General features: G+C 44.1%; 1 protein-coding gene across 6 annotated transcripts in view; it reads right to left on the minus strand.

Annotated features, from left to right (window-relative positions):
* Positions 1 to 23,473, minus strand: part of BPTF (bromodomain PHD finger transcription factor) — a 2,119,711-nt gene that overhangs the window by 149,864 nt on the left and 1,946,374 nt on the right. For 4 of the 6 annotated variants that reach the window (XM_069655026.1, XM_069655024.1, XM_069655023.1 and 1 more), the window contains 2 exons: positions 13,244 to 13,417; positions 11,579 to 11,771 (listed from right to left, as the gene is read on the minus strand). In XM_069655026.1, the coding sequence (XP_069511127.1) occupies positions 11,579 to 11,771; positions 13,244 to 13,417 (367 nt within the window). The remainder of the gene's footprint in view (positions 1 to 11,578; positions 11,772 to 13,243; positions 13,418 to 23,473) is intronic. The other 2 variants (XM_069655028.1, XM_069655027.1) reach the window with 1 other exon arrangement.

Below are 23,473 nucleotides of genomic sequence, written 5' to 3' on the forward strand. Positions count from 1 at the left end.
TACCGATGGTTGTGACCTTAATGCATGGAACACCACACCCTCGTTATTTTGGCTTGAGAGCTTGCAAAGTGGGTAAGATTAAAAGCCTTTGGTGGATGGTTAGAATCTTGGTGTGCTGCAGAAACAGTCTTGATGATGGGCCGTGCTAAGAATCTTAATCTATACTGTTCTGTCTGTTGATATGTTTTACCAAGTTAGGCAAGATGGCTCAGAATTTTGCAATCAGAGGTCTTGTCTTCAGACAGTCTTAGTCGGGTAGCAGTGGAACAAGTTGGCCCCCTCAAAATTAAAGACACATCTTTCAATTTTTTTGTTTGTTTGTATACATAAAGTACTTGGCATTTTGCTGCAGTTTGGTTGCTCTGAGCAAGACCCGTCGCCAGATATTCACTCTGTCACATACCCCCTGGGCACCATATGACCGTGATGAAGGGCAGATGCCAGCTGATCCAATCCTGTCAGCATTGCATCAGATACACATAATAGGAATTACGCTCGCTTGTCCCGTGGGCAGAACAGGGTAAACTCTCCAATTTCCCTACAGAGCCTTAGGCTGCTAAAATAGCATTTGTAATAGCTTGCAAAAGATGCAAGGCAAACTCATGGTACACCTTCCGTATGCTGTCCCAGTGTTTTTTTAATCTTTATTTAGTGTAAACAGATGAAGAGGTTTAAAGCCCCTTCTTTCAAAGAGTTGTTGTAGCTTCAACAGACAAATGGGTCTGAACATGATGCCAAGCATATTTCTTCAGTTTATATCAAGATGTATCCAGTGCCCAGCTTTTTTTTTTTTTATTGGGTGCCGCCAAATGATAAAATGCCCGATCTATGTCCTCTGTTAGACAACACTAGTGCCAGAAAAACAGTATTCCCCACCAGGCTTCTAAACATTTTCAAAGAATCTTCTCTGACAGATGGGGCAAGCTTGGTGTGTACTCTTGTTTAGGCAGAGCTAAATAAATTGAATACGCCAGATCTGTGGAGGTGGGCAGCATGAGGTCTGCGCCAACGGTGTCAAAATCTTAATGTCGATTATGAGTAAGGGAAAGGAGGATGACACATGGGCTGAAGATGCCACCGTCCAGACGACCATGAATAGTCAGCAATAGGAGGCAGCAAGAATCCCTTACTACAACAGGACTGAATGTTTGTGTTGCCTACCTCCTTGATTCCTGGGTGTAAGGGTGGTGTGGACATGTCTTCCAATGAGTAGCTGGTTTTTAGGCCAGTATGTGTAAAGGTACAGATACCTGTATGAAAAGCCTGCATCATCTTATCTCCTGGCAGCTGGGAATACCCAAATGGGGTATGGGATCAGCCACTATCCCCTTCTGGCATTTAGGTTTCTTAGAACTCTTTGGGGGCTTGGTTGGTAAGAGGAACCACTGGAGACTTCACAGATTGTAGACCCATGTGGGCTCTTGGATAGGGGATGAAACCTGGAATTAGCCCTCATCTTGTTAAACTTGGGGCACTTGCAGGTCACCTTTGGGTTTCCCCTCAAGAGTAGGTCGAAAAAGACACTTGGTGCCCACAACACTGCACACTGGTCAGCAGCTAAGAGCAGTGAAAGGTGCCTTCCACTAGAAGGAATGTGCAGACTATCTCCCTTGGGCAGGTTTCTGAAAAACAAATTTGATAAGAACTTATCCTTTTTTGATGCTACCAAGTGCTTTAATGAGAGCGGGGGTGGTGGGGGGGGTAGAAGCAGTGCAGTCTACCCCCTAAAACTCAGTTATGCAGTGTTCCCAGTAATGGATGCCCAGACATGATCAAGAGTGCTTGAGGACTGGCTATGGCCAAGTGGTGGGAACCGGAGTTGGACTCTGAAAACCTTTGGCTTTAGGGTAAAGGACAGAAGCTAGGAATGAGCCACAGACAGTAAAAATTTAAGTAGCAAAAAAAAAAAAAAAAGCAAGACACAGTGACAAAGAAACTGTTCAGCCCCACTGTCACATGGTAACAAACTGACAGGTGAAGACGGATAGCTGAATCAGTATTGGTGGGACAGGTCCCGCTAACTCCATGCATGCACCGTGGCTTAGCCATTAAAAATTTCATTTTTGATGTGCAAACGCTATGGAATTCACCGTTTGGACAACATCCAATGAGTATGGAAGAAAGACGAGATAACAAACTAATGATGGAAGGTGAATAGAATAAAATATCACAATTTCAACAGACTTTGAAGGAAAAGTTGGGTGTGGAAGAGAAAACTCAGATACATGAATCACTTTAGAAGGGGTTGTAAACCTCTGCATTTGCGAGTACAAAAGAAATTGTAAGCAATTTTATAGAACATATACTAAAATGTTGTTTGAATGTTAGAGCTTGCAAAGGTTTTGGGAATTAAGGTCAATGGCTCAGGTTAGTGAGCTTTTTGGTGGAATGAAAAGCAGACTAGTACCTCATCACGGTTGGTTTTAGGTGTATCACATCAGTGTGTAAAAAACAAGAGGCAATCGTTTATGTTAGGTGGTGGAACTCATTTTGCTTGACTTAGCTTAGCTAATGCCACTAAATAAATTAGATGACCATAGCAGATTTTACAAGGTTTGGAAAAATGTAATATTTTCTTTCATACGCCACATGGCTAAGAGCTGTATGACCATGAACAGCAGTTACAAAAGCCTATGGATACCAGGTGAAATATGGTATTCTACCCCAACTGTATAAGATATGCACGTAGACGTGTTGATAATGCAAGTACTACAAAGAAATAACGAGCTGTAGCCATCCACTCTCGCCGTTATCTTACCATAACCCCTCTGTGTATTTTCCCATCTTAATTCTCATTGGTCAGATTTGAATAGATCCGTTTTCTAGGATATGAAAATCAAAGAAACTTCTGATGGCATAGAGTGATTGTTGTAATGTTAACCTTTTTCCTTTTGTTTAACTGTGTTTTTTGTACATAGTTTATGTTAAGTGTTATCAAATGCCCACTTCTACTTAGCTCAGAATGTTGTGACCTCATTGCCTTCAATTGTACGTAATTGTTATGGTTTAACAGGCAGGAATGTTCGGGATCTGTTGGGAGTGAGAACTGGAAAGAGTGGCCACAGTCTTATCTTGGTGCTTACTTGAGAAATAAAATCTACCCTGCACCATGCTGGAGTCACAGCATTCATCATTATTCTACTGGTGACGAGCTGTCCTGACTGCAGCGGAGGACAACGGTCATACAGGGCCCACGGAGCAGGTGGTGGCAGGAGGAGCTGTACTGGAGGTCCCTGGAGGGATCATCCACATTGTCTGTTGGTGCGTGGACCTGTGCTGAGAAGACACCAAGGTGACATGGTCCCAGCAGCTGCTGGAAGGACTGCCTGCCATTCGCTGCAGCACAGAACGGATTGGAGGCGAGCGAGCAGGTGCGTGCCGGAGGTCGGCATCTCAGCGACCTACCGGACGTGACAAGTAAGGAGTGCAAAGTGGGGGCAACCCTGGGTTTGCAGGCATAGCGAGACCGGGAGGACGCTGTAGGCTGCGCGAGCGCTCGTCCGTAATTAAGAATGCAGAGGAAAGGACCCAACAGCACCTCTGTGTTTGCGGCCAAAGTTTGGTTACCGTGGCAACCCACAACAACGCTGCATTTTCAAGTGCAGTAGTTCATAAGAATTACGAGTAAACAAATGTGTGGTCTTGTGTGCTCCCATTTACTTAAAGACAAATAAGGAGAGGCCACCAAAGTATAAATAAACACAGGTACAGGTCACGAGTGCCTTCAGTTATAAATACATCACAATCACATTTACAAGTTGCTAACAGCAATTGCCTTTTGAAGCTTAAGCATCAGAAACACTCCTGGACCAGTGTTATTCTTATCCCAGCCTGGTGAACCATTGATAAAGTGGAAGGAGGACTTCCCAGAGTTTGTTTTATCAGTATATGGCACAAATGATGCAGTTGAGAGGAAGGATGCTTTGCTATACCACTGTTTTGGTAATTGTATTGCTTTTAAATAAAACATTCTGGCACACTCGAGGTCATAGTGGACATTTACTTCATGCCTCAGCGGAATCTGCACTTGATGTGAACTATTCTGCTGATGAACATGTTTTCAACGTTGCTTTTATTATTCCACTGGAAAACATCTTTTCAATGCTGTTCATTGTTTATGTTTTTCTGCACTGCTCATCCAAAGACACTTTGGGAAGAAGGTGCGCAAATAGGTTAGAATAAACCAATGTCGGCGCTACTTGATAACGTTGCCATGGACATTGCTAAAACGGAGTGTGACTAGAGGAAAGTTCTGCTCCTTGAAAGTTACCATGGGTCACTCCGGCCGGGTGGCGATGAGAGCTGCCAATGGGTAGAAACTTTGAGAGCCAGAAGGGTCTTGCCACTGCGCATTGCGCGGGGCTTAAAACGAGGGGCGCTGAGGCCGTCAGGTAGAAAGCTTCACTTGGAGGATGCACGCATCGCACCAGGCCCGTTGATGCAGAGATGTCTTTCCTTGACTGTTTGGAGACTTTTCAGTGACTTCTGTTGAGATGAGGATGTTTCTTGATGCGGTCTCTACGGTGATATATTTTATTTAGACTTTTTATTCTTTGCATGTATAGCATTTACTTACCCATTTAGCATTTCTTTTGCATTTATTCACTCATTTATTGTTTTTGTTGATGGTATGAATAAAGAGGCCGTAAAGAGACGTTTAGCAGTGCAGTTGGGGGTCTGTGTGAATAATTGCTCTCCAGCGTCCAAGGTTTCATTCAGTGCACTATGGTAGAAAACAGCTAAGAGTTCCGTGTAATATATCCAGGCACGTTGTGAAAGCAAAACAGTAATGGAGGTCAAGAAGTATTTAAAAGGCTTCCATAGCTTGCACAGACTCTGGATGTGACAACGTGGAACAGTTTTGACATTAGTATTGCCAAACTAGATGAGCACTACGAAGGTCAGGGAGAACAGGATTTTGATGAGATATAATTTTGGCACTCAAGATCGGAAATGTTGCAAAATCATAGAATATTTTGCCACTGCCCTTAGAGGCCTAGCCATCAAATGCCAGTTTGGTCAATGTCATGACTAACATATTCGAGACCAGCTGATGATTAAGTGCTCAGACAACAGAATAAGGGAGGAACTGTGGAAGCAGAAGAATCCCAATTGAGCTCGCTAAGCAGGGTCGAGCACACTGCCCAGCATTGAAGCAAACAAACCAAATGCAGAAAAAGTGCTGTAGGGTTTGGTGTTCTCTTAGGCGCAAAGAGTCAATGTCATAGGAGCAAAAAGACCAGTAAAATGAAGAGTGGCAATGGCAGGAAGGAGAAAAAGAGTATTGGGATTCACACAGATACGGGGGGAGGAAAAGCAATCAACCTGGTGACCGGCAACAGAAATCTCTTTTTAGATGCAGTGTGGTATATGTTGAATGCTGCGTCTGTGGGAAGAGAGGCCATTTGGCCAAATGTTGCAAGATGTCTGCCAAGTCTGGGAGTGTGCAAGAGAATGATTGTGGAGATGAAGATTCGGATTTATAAACCTATGGTGGTGTGAGAGTCATTTGTGTAGTGAATGCAGTGATGGTGATGAAAGTGAAGAAACCCATATCGTTGATCACGATCAACGGAGTTGAGGTGTTAATGCTGATTGATAGCAGCGCTGACTACAATTTAACTGGCAAAGACACTTGGGAATGGAAGTTTGGCTGCTGTGTTCTTAAAGCGGCCAAGGCGTATGGAGAAAATCTGATTGACATAATTGGAGAGATGCATGCTGAATAAGGGATTCAAGGGAGAAATGGTATGAGCAAAGTTTTGTAACCAATGTGGGAGGAGAAAAGAGACATAGCACCAGGGACGAAGATATATATCGTCATGGGTTCTGCCGATTTCAGAGAATAAAGTAGGGTGTTTGGGTATATTCCTGCACAAAATTAAGCTTAAGCAGGGTGCAGTTCCTGTGGTAGCTGAATTAAGGACTGTACCACTGGCATAGAGGAAGGAAGTGGAGGTTGAGCTTGGACGCATGGTGGGTGAAGCTGCGATTATGATATGATAGTTATATAGCGCCCATACACAATGTGTTTCAAAGCGCTCAAGGCAAGGGAGGGAACAAGGGAAAATACGACATTCTTACAGGCCATGAACAGTAAGGATGTGAAATTAACTATCGTACTCGGCCTGACGACATTTCAGATAGTGCAAGAGCTAAGACATAGATAAGGAAGGGAGGGGGAGAGTGGGAAGGAAATGGAAACAGACAGGCGACTACCGTACTAGGCCTTACAACATTTCTGGTAGAGCCGGAGAAAACAAAAGGTGAGGGAGAGGGGTGCAGAAAAGGAGGGGAGGAACAAAACAAGCGACTATCATACTAGGCATGACGACATTTCAGATAGTGCTGGAGGGGGAATGGGGAGGGAAAAAAAACAGTAATGGGAGGTTGGAGGAAACAGACAAGGTTGCTATCATATTAGGTCCAGGGACAATTCTGATAGAGTAAGTGCATACTTTGAGCTGACTGCGGTGTTCGAGTGGGACAGCCCAATTGTTGTGGCAAGGAAAGCCAATGGAGAGGTCAGACTATACATCGACTTAATGTCATTGCTGAAAGGTTTCCACTGCCTAAGATTGATTAATTTCATATCAGTCTGGAGCTAGGATATTTTCCTTGCTTGATTTAAAGTCTGCATATAATAGAATTCCTTTGCATCCTGACTCGTGTGACTTGACTGCGTTCATTACTTATGTTGGCCTTGTTAAGGTGTGGTGTGTGCGTATGACCTTTGGGCTTGTGTCAGCAGCCAGTATTTTTCAAAGACTAATGCACACCCCATTTGATGATCTTCCTGGCGTCAAGTTCTACCAGGATGACATATTGATCTGGAGGGGTGATTTGGGGGATCATGACTGCAGGCTCTGCTTAGTCCTAGAGAGGTTAGGTGAGGCTGGACTTGCTCTGATGTTGGAAAAGTGTCATTTTCGGAAGCGTGAGGGCGACTATCTTGGTTACATTCGTTCAAGTGCAGGTATTAAGCCAAAGACCAGCACAGTTAAAGAGATTGTGGAGATGCCTACTCCTAAGACTAAAATGGAGGCGTCATCGTTTCTGGGACTAGTTGAGTACTATGCAAAGTTTATTACAGGGATGTCAAGTAAAACAGGGGAGCTTAGGAGGCTGACGTAAAAAGGAGCTAGATTTGAGTGGTCCCAGGAGTGCGAAGAAGAATTCTGATGCGCCAAGGAATACATTTTGCCGGCACTGGTACTCAGTGCCTTCAAGGCCAATCTCAAGACCATTGCTTTTTTTTACAGGAGCGAGTGATTTGGGCCTACGTGCCATTTTGATGCAGGAAGAGGTTGCAGGAGAGGAGTATAGAACAGCGTTTGCATCCAAGACGCTAAAAGATTTAAAGAGGAGATATTCTGTGGTTGGACAGGAGGCGTTGGCTGTGTTATGGGTCACTATGAAATTCAGAGTGTATCTCTATGGAAGGATGTTCACATTGAGGACTGATCACAAGCCTCTTGTCAGTATATTCAACCAGGGAGGTTTGGATGGTGTCTCTAGGTGCATTATGAAGTGGGTGACAAGGGTTCATGGGTTGAATTTTGTGGTTGAGCATGCAGAAGGGAAAAGGAATGTATCTGCTGACTCGCTTTCACGCAATGCTGTTGTTGAGGAAGATTCTGGAAATAACGATAGGTTTGATGATGCCAGGTATATATATATTTTTTTTAATGTATTTATTTATTAGATATACATATAGCGGCAAGCTTTGTATAACATAACATACAGAACATTTAAAATTAATTCAGCTTTACGAATGAAGATCGAGTAAAAACACAATTCTGGCCATTGAAGACATTTAGAAATCTCTACAAGATACAAATAAAACCTGACAACGAAAAATATTAAACTGATATTGTTGCCTTGCATAAAATCCAACAATAAAGAAGGTATATCCGTCACCTTTACTGCATTATTATATGCCTTAAAATATTTCATGCGTAAAGAATCAAGACTTTCACATTCTGTAATCAGGTGGGACACTGTTTTGTAAGTAAAATTACCACATAAACGACAAAATGTGTGTTGATGTACAGATTTGTTCTTCCAATTTTTCTGGTGATAAAGCTACTGATACATTAAACTTAAGTAATAAGTATGTACGAAAAATAATCGGACTTGGGTATTCAGTAGTATATTTCGGGATGGAGGTATGAGACCATCTCTGCTTACAATAGTCTATAGTAGATGTTAAGTTTTCAAGATGAAGCCTATTGTCTAAAAATGCGGACTCACTTATTTTTCTCTTCAGCCAATACTCTATATCGCCGGAGAGAAATGTATTACTACCATCATTCAGCCATTTCTTGTGTATTTGCTTCAAGACCCCAATTGTGCCCATCGGTATATCATCAAGGCTTAAAAAGGCCTTCATATATGGAACGATGATGGTATCAGTAGGCACTATGATTAAACGTTGGTAGAATAATACACATTGGGTTATATAGACATTCCAGATACCTTTGACATTGAATTCGAGATAGATATTCTACGCTTGTACATTGTGGGAGACGAAATAACCACCTCAGAAGTTTGGCTTCAAACATAATTTGTTTTTTTTACTTTTGACCCCAAATTGCTACAGCGTAGGACAACATTGCCAAGATCTTGGTGTTATATATAGACAAAACGGCAGATGCACAGTAGCCATTATTACGACCAATAAATGCACTAAGGGCATTTAGTGAACTCTCACATTTCTGTTTTAGATCAGCCCAGTGTAAGTCCCATGTAAGTTTGTCATCAACAATTACGCCTAGATATTTGTAGGATGTGACTTGCTCAAGTGGTTCACTGGATAGTGTCCAATGTAGTCTTTGGCCTAGATTTCTGTGTAAAGATCATGATTTTGCTTTTGGTGGTATTGATCTTGAGGCCGTTAGCATTCACATACAAAACTAGGGCATTCAACATTAATTGCAAACCAGCAGGAGTAGGAGGTCGTCAGCGTAAGCAAGCCAGCCCAAGGTCACATTTTGATCTTTATAGGGTTGGCGGCATGAATGTTAAAAGATGCAACCATATCTGCCAGAAATAGATGAAATAATATAGCCGCAATCATACACCCTTGTTTTACGCCACATTGGGTCGGCATTGGTTTTGATAATTTGCCCATTGTATTGAGGCGGACACAAACTGTTGTGTCAGCATGCAATAGCATTAACAAACAAAGCAGACCAGATGGAATCCCCCATTCATTTAATTTGCGCCACAACTGGTTCCTGCAAACCGTATCGAATGCGATGGAAGTTTTAATGTCAAGGAGTGCTTAGCAGAGGACAAATGGGCCAAAGTGTGTGAGGAAGACGAGGTGTATCAGTATGTCAAACAAAGTGTCAGGGAGAAGTGGCGTGGTGACGGAGAAGGGATAACATGAGTGAGTATTTCCGACAAAGATAATGTACGCGCATTAAGGATGAGTTGCGTGCACAAAGAGTTGGTTTGCAGGGGACAGTGTTTACTAATACCAGTAGGCATGAGGAATGCAGCAATAGAGCTAGGTCACAGAGGTCACATGGGTATTTCTAGTACCATGTCAGTCATAAGAGTTGATTTTTGGTGGTCGCAAATGGATGCTGACATTGAACAGCAAGTCAGGGACTGTCAAATGTGTAAATAAAGTGACAAGGTGCTAAAAAACCTCCCATGGTTGTGCCAAACAAGACGCGTGTTCAATGGGAAGACATTGCCATAGACTTGATAGGTCCTTTGAATCTACCAAGAGTCGGGGAGAGTTATGTCATTGACATGCATTCCAAATGGCAGCTTTGGGGGTTTTGAAGGAAATCACCACTGCCAATGTAATTGCATTTTTGGAAGGTGTGTTTTTGTGGAAGGGCTTTCCTTCCAGGTTTGTCAGTGACAATGGTCTTCCGTACACGCCGGAATTTGAGAAGTGGCTGAATGCTTTGGGGATAGAGCATAAAATAACCTCTTTGAATCATACCCAGATTAACAGATGTGTTGAAAGATTCAAAAGGACCATCATCGATGGAGTGTGTATCGCTGCTGCCAATAATGAGAGTTGGAAGGATGCTTTGTTGCATAGGTGGTTCCAGTATAGTCGCCTGGCATGGTACCACAGGAGTGCCTCCTTTTGAACCTTTCAAGGGGCGGAAGCCTAATATGCTCCCAACTCCTGGATGGCTTGGGTAAGTCAAGCTTAGTAAAGCTAGACTCTGAGAAATCAAGAGAATGCATTGTCAGGAGCAGCCCTACAGATAAGGGGAGTATCGGCCACAAAAAATTGGAAAAATGCATGTAGATCTTGCACCCCTGCTTTCACCCTCACAGCTCAATGGATATCTTTGGACCAGTAGTACACGTAGTACAAGAGGAAGAAACTACTATTTTAACTGCCTTATTGTAAGTAGTAAATCTGTATCTTATGTACATGAATAACAACTAGGTGCAAAAAAGGAACTATTACAAAAACAGTTCTGTTTTTAAGTGAAATCATAGTTTTACTCGCTTACAAAATACTCTTATTGGGAATTGGATTTACATTTTTACTCCCTAAAAAATCATTTTACTGCCAACTTAAAAAAATAGGCAGTACAATACTCCCACTTCCAAATCTTATCTGGAGCACTGGTCAGGAGTGGGGGACCGGCAAAGGGGAGGTATTACCAGAGACAGGGTTGTTTATGCGCACAGGTTGCGAAGGGACGATAAGGTGAAAGTGTTGTTGCCGAGAAAGGGAAGGAAATATGTTTTGAGATTTTCCACTGAGGTAGTGACTAAGAAAGATTATAGAAATATTGTGAGAATGTTTAGTGGGTAAGTGTGGAATAAAGAATGAGAGACATTATTTAAATGAGATTTCTATGTCACCCAGTGTATCTTACTTTCTAAAACAAATGATATATTACTGAGGAAAGGAGGTGCGTTGTAATGTTAACCCATTTCCTTTTAGCTGTTGGTGTTCAGTGTTTCTTTGTACATAGTTTCTGTTAAATTATTCTCCATTGCTCACTTCTACTTAGCTTGAAATGTTATGACCTCAATGCTTTCCATTGTATGCAATCGTTATGGTTTCCCAAGAAGAAATGTTTGGGATCAGTTGGGTGTGAGAACTGGAAAGAGTGGCCGCAGTCTTATCTTGGTGCTTACTTGAGAATAAAACCTACCTTGCACCATACTGGAGTCTCAGCAATCATCATTATTATACTCGGACTGATCATATATGTGTAATGTGTAAATGCAAGTACTTTTCTTCGATCTCAAAATTCAGGGAGCTTTTTGATGTTTAACTTGCAATCTTAAATATGTACTTTAGAAAGAACACGGACAGAAAGACCTATGTTAAATAGACACTTACCTGGAGGGCATTTCTATTATTCCCAGAAAGACCTATGTGGAATAGACACTTACCTGGAGGGCATTTCTATTATTCCCACCATGGAATACAAAAAAAAAGCTATTGACTGAAATGTTTTCCGGACTGGACATGTGTGGAGTTGGAATAAGGACCAGAAATTAGGCAGGTGTGAAAAAGCTTTACACATGTTCTGCATGTTATATAGCCTTCAATTTTGTTTCCATCAGACATCTTCCTCACCTGTAAAGAGCGGAGTACTCTTTTCAGTCCCTCATAATCCTTTTCAGTCAACGGACTGAACATGGTCATGGCATCTTCTGTAGACTGGCATTGAGGACAGACATACTCGTCAATCTGATCTGCCTCACTTTGCAAAATACCTACACAACGCCCATGATACCAGTTCTGACACCTGTCACAGCCAATGTAAAATCTGCAAGTTCCAAAAGGGACATCTGTTAATACTACAAGATAGCCTGGCCATGAAAACACAAATTTGACAAAACTGGCTTTAATGTTGAGGAATGTTATGGACAGCTTGATGCATGGTCACAAACAAAACATAACACAACAAACACATTTCCCTTAATGCTGTAAACGGTTATTAATTGGTTTACGGTAGAGGGGTAGCTAGCCCTTTTCTAATTTCAACATGTTCATTGTCTAATACAGCAGTGTATAAAGCATGGTGAAATATTGTGATGGCCATAACATGGAAAGTGGCTCGTGCGTGATAAAAAAAAAACAAAGAAAATTAACTGGTCAGGATGTACATGCACCTCAGAAAAGACTACCTGCTTTTGACTAAAGATCTAGCAATGCTCAGATCCTGCTAAGCTAAAACATTGTTTCAGTCAAAACCTTACTTTACGTGAATAGGATTTAAATGTAGTTTTACATTTTTGTAGATGAACTAGCAAAATGGGTGCAGATGCCCGTTTATAAAAATTTGAAACAAAGTAGCATTTATTAATTATAGCGCCATTATAAGTCTAACTGGCCATTTAGTTATGATTCCAAAATTCTAGTGCACACGGTTTAGTCATTTTTAAAATTGTGTACATTTTGAAGGTGTCACACTAAGCACACATGGTGCTCCATACATAGTCCAATGGTCTGATGGAGCTCCATTGCAAGCATTCCTATAACAGGCTGCCAATGTGCCAGACCTTGAATTAGAGACACTTTCATTCCTTGATCTTGATGTTTACACTGCTAACAGGGATACATTTTTGGCTCATTACTATTAGCGATAGGCAACTATTGCACTAGGATGCAGGCTGCTACATCCCAAGTACTGCTCGACATGGGTCAATCATTTTAATGTCAAAAAAGTGAAAAGAATTAAACATGAAATCAAAAGCAATGTATGGCCAGTGTTCTACAGATTAACATATTTTGATTTATTGGGTAGGTGTCTCAGTTGTATCCCTTGTATTACGTTGCCCAATTGATTATCTCATATGAAGACTAAATTAAGAAAGACACCACAAATAGCTTCTGTCTTGAAGCTTTATATAAAATGATCGATTGTAACCAAGGTATGCATTGATAAAACACTAAGATGACCTACCTATCTATCGCTTTCACATTTCAGAGGGGTGACACATTGTTAATTCAATCATTGACTAATGAAGGAGACGAGGTACATTTCCAACATAGGGTAAAAGCTTTGGTGTTCTTAAAATCCCTAAATTGGTTATGTTCATCCACGCCACAATGATTTTGATTTGGCAGTAAAGGATGAAATGGGCAAGTGGAAGCAAATCAAAAGTAAAATAAATATATATAAATCTATAAAATACCAGTCATTAAATATGCACAATAGTACTTTTATTTTAAGTAACTGAAGCTAGAGCAGTACGCTACCTGTATATTAAAGGAAATGCTCTTAACAGAACTCACTGTGACTCATCATAAGGTGTCCTGCAGATACAGTACAATTCCTCACTGCTGCCCTCTTGTGCCCGCGTACAGTCATTACAGATGTACACATCCAGTTTCTTAGCTTCCTTTTCTGTAATGCCAGCACAGTCTCCATGATACCAGTTAGTACACAGATCACAGCCAATATAGAACCTAAAAGTGTTCACAATGAAAATGACAATGTGATTGTCATTTCAAACTCTTCCCTACATTTTCTGTTTCTTCAGGTCTGCCAAGGTTGCTAACATGCCATGCAAGCTCAGTATCACAAGCTGCGTAGTTGGACATTGTGTTTCTTTAGGACAAGTTTATCATAAGGGTACAATTTGGGACAGCGTAGTTCAAACCTTTGTCTATGTGGTATGTTGAAAAGCAATCTAATTTGCCTTGCTTGCATGCTAGGTTTTCTATAAGCAGGACAAACAAGATTGACTTTCAATATCCACCTAAAACGTTAAACATGAATGTAACTGCTTAAAAAGAGAATGAGGTGTGGTCGTGAACAGTGGTACTGCCAGTGGTATTTCATGCCCCGCTGACAGTTAACACAGAATGCACTTGGTACATTTTGTTCCTTGGAACAATACATCAATGTTTCAAATGTATGGAAGGCATCCCTTTCAAAGGGGATCAGACCGTTTGGTATTTTAGGGCTTTTAAAACAAGTAAAATGAAGTCCGTAGTCAAGGTCTCATTTTGTCTTAATCCACGACTTAAGAGAAATAAAAAATATGTTACAAGTGCATTCTGTATACTATCTTAGAAGTGGTTCAGCTCAAGTTAATTTTAGCCTGCAAATATTTATAATGAATATCCTGTTAAGACAAACAATTTAGTAAAGGAGTGGTAAAGAAAAAGCTTTTACAAAAACTGCAACCAACTACCTAGAGGCTAAAGTAAATTCTTGAAATATGAACTAGATTTGGGTCTCATGCCGCCATTCAACCACACATGAACGTATGCTTTGCTAGCACCTTGAGCCTTCTAAAGATTTGTGTAAAGCAATTTCTTTTTACAAGGGGACACTAGATGTTTCCTGCCCCTCTTACCAAAGTGTTACTTACTGGGTGTTTCAATGTCTCCATTGCATCAGCCTGCTTAAAGGAGTACATTAACTCCAGTAATAAGTGAAAGGTTTGTAAGCATGTGCACTGCAAGCCATCAAAACGTAGCCTACAGAGTCATTTCTCAAGCGTAGGCTGTCTCCCTAAAAGTCTTTCAGAAGGTAGAGAGAGGGTAACGGCTTGATTCAGACATGCCAGAGTAAAGCAGTGTAGGTGAAAGATGGTGTACTGTTTGTGCCATTTGAATACTTCATTACATCAGACACGTGTATATATCATAATAGGGGGTATTAGCAGCTCAAAGGTCATCCAACAACTGAGCTGATTTACAAAGTGACATATAAGAATGTATTAGCTCATGCCTCTGTAATTATGACTGAGACCGCTGGTGAGGGGTGATTAGAGAGTCTGCACGGAGAGTACCTATAGAAACCATGATGCTGGTTAAAGAACTTTATGATGCCAAATAGGCAATTTCTATTCTATTCTATAGGTTGAATAATACACTTAGAAAACTGCAGATATCTGTACATACCAGGTGTACCAAGAACATTGGAAAGTCAAGTCAGAAGGCATCAGACAAGAGTTGCATAACAGTTTTGTGAAATGTTTGCTGTCAACGCACTGTGACAGTCCCACATTTTCAGAGCTAGCAAGGAGTAATCTGTTCAGAAAGTCATTGGGCCATGTTTGCTATTGTGTATGTATGCAGGTTTCTGCAACACAACCTAACAGGGCCCATGAGATCCTTTTTCTACTTTGTGAGGTCAATCACAGCAAAACAGCAAGATGATTTACAAAGAAAAGGTTATAAATAACTAACATACTGAATTCTATATAAGTTTTTAGGCCGATACTTTCCATGGCTAATACAAAAATGCCATCATTTAGACTCCATCTTGTGTATACGGAGGAACAAAGCAAAAAATAATCCCAAGACTAAGAAGAAATGAGAGGGTATAGTATGGAGCTAGTTTGGAGTCATGTTAAACTAACGAACATTCATATCCCCAGTAGACAATCTTGAACTGAATACAAAAGTTTTAATGCTGGCCAAAGCGACAAGAATGAATGATTTACATATCAGATTAATTTTGACTACTCTTAACCCTGTTTAGAAGGCCAAGAAACTATACCACTACTCAGAGAGCAAAATGTAGCCACTCCGAACATCACATAACAGGCTGTCGTGCCTGCATTTTATTTGCCATTTCGAGGTCCTTCAGATTTATAGTTGCATCCCAATTACAAGTGTGGATTATCAGCTGCTGTTCACAGCAAAGCCTCTGAAGGGGTGCAATCTATTTTTTTCACTGACTAAAATTGGGATGTACTATGTAAGGGTGCCGAAGCAAGAGTCTGATACAATGGTTGCATGGTGATTGGCAAAGACTTATATTTAACCAAAAATGAAGAGGAAACCTATTTCTCCTCAACTCTAAGAGGGGTTTAACTGCTATTAATAAGGAACTAAGGAGTCGGTCAGAATGTCCAAATAAATCAAAGAGTCCACCGTCGTGACAAAATGCCTATTTCTATCCCTCACACTTGTAACTAAAAAGAAAAGGGCAGTGGATCTTCTTGGTCCAGAAGAGTGGCTCCATTCTTCTGTACAATGATTCACAGTTTCCAAAATAGAGGAATTTCACCTGTGAGAATAACTTACTTCTCCAGGTCTCAATTCCTTCCTGAGGAAATAAACAAAGTTCCAGTTCACAAGGGATGGGTGGAGTGACTCCCTTCAAAACCCCCCTCCCCAAGCCCTTCTAAGCCTTTAACAATTTTCAGCTTTTGACAATTCAGTTCAGTATCATCAGTGGGTTGCGGGGGGCGCCCTCCATCCTCTGAGTTTCTTTGCATTTCCAAGTTCCCAATATACACGAGTTAACAGTCTTAAGGGTAAGGGTCCCAGACCAGTCTATTTCTCTTGCCTTGGAGCGTTAGACCTGGTTTACTCTACTGCCAAGTACTGGGACTATGAAGATGACTTGATTTTCCAAAAGGGTGCAGGTCCCAGATCTGTGGGATTCACTCCTCTTTGTGCTGCAGTTCTTTTCTTCATTGGGGGAGGGGGGGTCTTAGCTCTTCCCACAGGTGCTTCCCGTGTGCCCAAGTATTGTAGCTCCAGCGTCTGCCAGGGCCCTCTGTAATCCCTTCCAACCGCCCGGTAGCCATTGTACCTTTAGGGTCTCTACCATCTGGTCCCTCTGTTTCGGTTTTTTTAAGGCTTCTCTGCTCTTGCGGCGTGCTGCGGCGTCTCAGCAGCACTTGCAGATCCTCAGCAGGTGCATCTTCCAGCAACCGCGCAGTCCCTCGGCTTGGCTTGCCTGGACATTCGTGGCTCTGCTTCGCCGGATGGTCCTTCTGCGTCGGACCAGGTTAAGAGCCTGTCCACCTGCCCGGTAAGCACTTCCGTAGCTGCTTTGGTTCTCTGTCGAACGTTCCCCACGCTCGCCGTTCATCCAGGGAGTGCCTCTCTCTCTTTCCTGATTTCCTGCTGTAGATTTAACTGGCTTTTGCCCAATCAGCTCTCGAGAACAACTAGACAGTTCATTCATGTTCTCATGAGTGCTCTCTATGCTTCGGCATGGCTTCCTCATCCCAGTACTGATCTTTAGATCTTCAAATGAGTCAATTGGTCACCCACTCGTTAAGGAGTCCACACTCTTCCTCGTCCCAATACTCCTTATATTGGTGGTATGACAAAAACACATAGGAACACTAGAGAAAGTGATTATGGAAGGCGGTAGGAAAGTGGGCTATGGTGATACCATGTTCCCCCAAGTCATCACTAATCCCATAGGGGGCTTCCCTCCCCCATGAGAACCACCCGTTGAGTACCACCCCCAGAGGGTCGATTGGGTAGTAGCCTCACCTCCCTAGCATCATTGGAAGTGGCTCCCCCTAGGGGAGAAGTGATGACATTTGGGGATTCATCACAATACACACTGTGGTGAACCAGAAGGAGTCAGACAAGGTAATGGCTTGTTTAAAAAGGGTTTTATTTAAAATAAAAGAAAATTCCTAAATTGCCCTATAGCTACGAGGGAAGTTCCCTAACTAACAACAGTAAAGAAAAGGGTACACCTCAAGACTAAACAAAAAGTCTTCTGTCCGAATCCTAAGAAACTAACTAGCCCTACCACTTTGGAAAAGAGACTTGTATAATAGCCTCAGTATGGACTTCTGCCTGACCGACCCACTTGTAGTTGACTGGTACAGTCTTTAGTTTCTTGTAGCTTGTCTTCACAGTTTTCGTATCAAATCCTTTTGGAAAATAACAATTATCGTCAGTATGGGTTTCCATTATGAAACAGTTTGATTTTTAAATGTACTAATCCTTCTAGGACGACTTGAAAAATACACTTTTCTTTTCCACCTTCATAGTGTTGGGACTTCACCAAAGTCTGTTAACTTTGTGGAAAATATCTTATTTCTTGATAACAAATTTAGCTTTAGGGCTTCTGCCTGTCAGGTAAATTGGCTTCCTGTGATTTCATGTACCTTGCTGTCCGTGTTACAGAGTACTCAACTTCCCTTCACTCTGTTTCAACATGAGACTTATCTCTGTGCTTTCTTGATACTCTTAGTGGCTATTTCAGCTTTGATATACAGTATCTATCTTTTCCACTCTCGTATAGCCGGGCTGTGTGCCGGTCTTGCTCTCTTAGCTTCTCATACTTTTGTCAGCTATTCCAACCTTGCAGGATGGTGTTCATTCCACTTTCTCTCTGGGTTGGTGGGGCTCTGTTCCTGTAAGGCTCTCTTCAATTCACATACTTTGGCAGCTATTTCATCCTTGCATAACATTGTTTGCATCCCTTTCTCTCTGGATTAATGGGGTTGGGTGCCTGTTACGTTCTCTTAGTGATTCGTACCTGTGTTGGTTTGAGTGCTCTTTTAAACGCGCAGACGTGCACTCGCACGCCTCCACACGTCCGTAGCAGAGAAGTTACCTGTCCATTCCTCTTGTGGCGGGAAAGGCTCTTGTCGGCAGGAGCTCGGGATCCTCTCTTTTCTGGGGTGGTCATGCCAGCCAAGAAGACTTGTCTCTCCGTTCTGTCCTTCCCCTTGACCGGAGCCTCTTGCTCTGTCAAGAGACTCCCACCTTCCAGCCTCCTGCTAGTGGGTTTCGCGCTTGGCATGTCGCTGCTGGCTCAACATGGCACTGCCCCTCCAGGGCGTTGATGCTCCAGGTGCTTGCCTCTGCGTATCATTTGCTCCCCTCCCACCGTGGGAGTTCCCTCTCGATTCACTGTCCGTTTTCCTCTTATATACGTCAGAGTCAATGAAAGGATGTCCGTCTTCATTGATAATGGCACTCAGGCGAGATTCACCATTACCTGAAGCCAATTGAGTCAAGAAAGATCTTTGTGAATTATAGTTTTAATAGGGAATGCAACAGTTTTTCCGATATCCATATATGCTGAACGGGTGGTTTGGACAGGGAATTACATGCTGGAATGAGTCCTTGTTGTCAACAGGGGAGTCACTTCCAGTCAGGAGTCCACTTGCCCAGACCCATAGCGAGGGTCTTGTGTAGTGGGTGCACTCCCATAGCTGCAAAGCGGGTGGCTCATCTGGGGAGAAGGGACGAATTGTCCAGATTCGTAAGAGACACACACACACACAGTTGTGTCACTATCTGAGCAGCCCTTTTTGATCCCAGTCAAGACAAAGCTTGAAAACATTTCTGGAGCAGTTCAGGGATGGACAGTGAAGTTGTAACTTGTTGCAGAAAAAAAAGTTACTCACCGTAGTGTACTCATAGTCCCCTTTCCACCTTCCTTGTGGGCATTCACCACCGAGGGGACAGTACCGGAACCTTTGTCAGCGAAAATAATTGAGCTTCCCCTTTAAATTTAGTATAGCCTAGAGGGTCAGGGGGGAATTCATGGGGGGCGGCACCTCTGGCGTGGGAACGCCCCACCGAGGCCCCGTCCTCCGGTGCCTCACCTCAGTCCCCAGTCGGACGCTGGTACCTAGCTACACTTATTACATATTAGCACCCTGGCACACAAGCAGGGGAAGGTTGGTGGGATGTATAGAGGAAACCGGACTATGGAATATGAGTACTCCAGTGACTACGGGGAATCACTTAAATTACTCATACGTCCCATCCCCTTCCCTCCATCCTTGTGGGGGATTCTAACGAACAAGACCATATGGTGGGGCTGTGACAACCCGCCTCATATCTAGGACGAAGCAAAAAGGTTCTTCAGAACTGCCTGACCGAACTCCGCATCGTGCCTGGAGCTGGTATCTAGGGAATAGTGGTTACAGAAGGCCGACGGAGTGGCCCAAGTAGCCGCCTTGCTGATGACATCTCAAGAAGCAAGTCTCTGAAATGTGACGACTGGGCCTTAGCTCTGACTGCATGGGCGTGAATCCACGCAAACTGGTTTCCCAATGGCTGTATACGCCTTTGAAATGCCCTGGACCAACCAATGGGCGATGGAAGCCTTGGAAGCCTCGGACTGTGGGTTTGGGAAGAACAGAGGCAGGCAGATCTCTTGATTCAGATGAAATGGAGAGACCACCTTGTGCAAGAGGTTTGGATGAGTGCGCAAGATGAGCTCGTCGTCGTGAAACTTGATGAAGGGCTCGCACAAAGAGGAAGCCTGCAGCTCACCAGTAAAAAAGTCTTTAGTGTTACCAAGCAGATGTCCACAGAGGCCACTGGCTCGAAAGGTTTGCGCTGCAAAGCTGCCTGATCCACACTGCGGTTCCAGACTAGGTGCAGCATATGCACCGGAGGAAAGAGCCTAGACAACCCCTTGAGGTGGGCCTCAACCACTGGGTTGGCAGCCTGAAAAAAGACATTCTGGGGAATTCTTGTTAGCCCCAATGGCCGCCAAATAAGTGCTGCAAGTATCCACCTGAATTCCACAAAGAGCCAGGTGTGCTGAAAAAGCCAGTCCACCATCCAGAGGACAGGTGGTAGGATCCAGGACCTTGTTGCGAGCTCAATGGTCGAACCTAGTGCATTTGCTCTTATTCTGGGACCGAATGGAAGGCCTCCTGGCCTGTTGAATGATGTCCCTGTCGTCATCTGAAAGGAAGCCCCGGTTGGTGATCGGAAGCTGGACGGGGCCCTGGGAGCACAACTGCAGCAGATCCGAAAACCAGGCTCTCGAAGGCCAGTGCAGAGCAATCAGGAAGAGGCTGCAGCCCAGGGAAGCCCAGAACTTGCAGACGGTCAGAGAGGGGTTGGTACGCATAACACCTGCGGCTGTGCCAACAGATCTGGAAGGCGTCTCCCAGAGATCCCTGACCCCGTCCTACCCACAAAGCAGACTGGGGGCAATTGAAATTCTGAGGAGATGGGAACAAGTCCAGGTGTGCGAGCCCCCAACGTTGCAACAGGGGCAACATGGAGTCGGTGTGAAACTCCCACTCGCTGGTGTTGAATCTCATGTGGCTCAGCTGGTCCGCTTCTGCATTGCTGTTCCCTGGGTGTTACACTCAACTGGGTTCCACAGGGGCGCCGAACGAAGCTCGACTGCAGCGGTCTCCACCAATGTGACTCGTAGTGTAGTGATGAGCGACTGCACTTGCCCACTCTGTTTCGTCTGTCTGGCACGTAGGAGGATTTTCCTTATTGTTAGGAAGGATGGGCTTTCCCATCCTGCGTCGGTGTGCGGGGGTGTGTAGAAACCAGTTAACTTCACTGGTCCGTAAGCTTATGGCAGAGTTTTCAGACAACGATTACTCTGAGGTAAGTTTTATGCCAATCCAAAGTATAATGCAAGTCTTAGAGTTCGATTGTCTTATAGTTCACTCTTGCTCCTTTTATATATTTCTTCCCTTGCAGAATGGCCCAAGGTGAATGTTCCGTCTCCGAAAGGATTGAGGTAGCGCCAAGGTAAGTGTCCGTTTTGCACCAAGCACTAATCTTAGCAAGCGATATTGTTCATTAAGAGATTAACCAATTTTCCTCTCTATATTTTGCAGGTGTGGCGCTTCTCGGGAATGAGGGATGTAGGATGACTATCGACACCTCGAGCGGTAATATACCAAGTAAGTATCTTGCGGTATGAATTTGAATGTCTTTTGCAGAGCGCAGCTCACCTGTTTTTCTTTCTTTTGCAGATGCTCCGAGCGGCGATTTGTGTGAATGAAAGGTGCATTTGCGAGTATGGCGCGGCGCTGTAACAGAGGTTTTCTTTTCCTCACAGGTGCGGCAACTCCCCGATGAAAGCGACGACTAATGGTGTGGCTCCTGTTCTAATCTGCTTTTCCTCTTCTCTTTTGCAGGTTCGGTTCATGGAGAACAAGACGGATGTAGCTGTAGACTGGATGCTGAGCTGCAGGCACGGTGAGCGTTACGCAACAGAGATGCAGAATAACGCAAAGCGTGTGCTGCTCTCCGGGCGTGGTTTAAATAGCCACCATAAAGTAGTTCCCAGGTGAAATAGTTCCAGTACCACACCCAAGAAAAATAGTCCCTGGAAGAAAGTAATCCCTTCAAGGCCTCACGGTGGCCTGTACATGATTTCTCTACAGGATGTCCTGCTTAGTTTTAAAAAAGGCAATATGAGCCTGGCGCCAACGGCGCCAGGACTGAGTCCATAAAGCCCCTAGGCGATCCCTTGAGCCTCCCTGAGTTCTCATGGGTGCCTGTACTCTGGGCAGATGGGTCTGCTCCTGATGTCTGGGGGCAGGCATCGGGACACTGGGAGGTGGACCGCTGAAATCCCAATCCCCTCCATCAGGGCCCATTCACAGATCGCTACCGCGTCCATGCGGAGAAGGGTAGGGGGAGGGGAGGGTGCCACCCTGCCTGTTCAGGTAAAACATTGTGGTCGAGTTTTCCACCCTGAACAGAACATACCTGTCCCTGATAAGAGGCAGAAACACCTTGAGGGCCAGGCCCACTGCCCTGAGCTCGAGCCGATTGATATGCAGGAGGGCTTCCATGCACCATGAATCGTATAGCCCTCCAGAGTAGCCCCCCAGCCCAAAAGAGGAGTCTGTCAACCACCAGGGTAGGCTCCGGTCAGGTAAAGTGGCTCCCACGGAAACGTTGCCATCCATCAACCGTCAGCACCGATCAGACAGGAGGAGCAGGGGTATTGCGATCTTGTCCGACTGAGGACCGGTCTCCTCGTCCCAACTGGGTGCCAGATAGAACTGATAACTGGTGCCTTATCTTGAGGCGAGCGTGCTGCACATTGAGCACGCAGTAGGCCATGAGCACCAGAAGGTGCTTGAACTACCATGCCGAGGTGGTTGAGTTGGCTGTTACGCTCACCTGGTCTCTGCGGGGACGTTGGGGCACGGTTGGAGCCCTCCATGGACTTAGCTCCCCTGGATTGGCTCTCTCCCCCAGCTGCTGCGAAATCAACTGCTCTGGATGCTGGTACTGCACTGAGACAAGATGAGAGGCAATGAGAATGGTGTGGTGGTGTCGCAATTCCCCTCGACCCTTTCGTGCCAGAATGAAGTGAGCAAGCGTTTTCCCATGCAAGCTCACCTGTTTTTTCGTAATGATGAGCTCTCCGTCCTGCTTCTCGTAGCAGGGGCGCTTTGGGTTGACATAGTTGCTTCACTCGTCCGTGGAAGTTGCGACCCAGACCGGCTGCGACCAACCACTTAGAAAGGGAGTATTCTTATCAACGATTATTGTTCATATTCTTACTATAATGTCTTTCTGCCGTGATTATAGTTTATAATTCTCGCAATGTGTTTTCTCTTCTCTATAGGTGTGAAGATGGCCTTCCGGAGTTGCGGTGTTTGGAGCGAGTCTTGTGATTCCCCAGAGGATGATGACGCCTTAGAATTAGCTGGCAAGTTGGCTTTTAGGGTAGAACGCTAGGCTCAGGTATGGCGCGGCCGAGCGTTAGTTATTTATGTGACTTCCAACCTGTTGTGTTCTTTTCTCTTGGAGGAGAAGTCTGGCAACGTTGAGTGGAGGACAACTGTTCGGAGGCCAGTCCGCAGTTGCAGGATGGAGGGTTCCGCAAAGATAAAGAATGGAAGATCAGCTACCGTGTAGCTGGACGTCCAGAACAGGTGAGGAAGCGCTCCAACTCCGAGGACTATGGGAATCAGGTAAGATGCGATGCAGACTCTGGAGTGCAGGAGACAGTTAAGATGCGCATACAGCGATGGTGCAGCTGGAGTCAGGTAAGATGCGTCTTCA

Source organism: Ambystoma mexicanum, chromosome 3q, assembly GCF_040938575.1.
Source record: "Ambystoma mexicanum isolate Mex_15411 chromosome 3q, UKY_AmexF1_1, whole genome shotgun sequence".
Taxonomy (NCBI): domain Eukaryota; kingdom Metazoa; phylum Chordata; class Amphibia; order Caudata; family Ambystomatidae; genus Ambystoma; species Ambystoma mexicanum.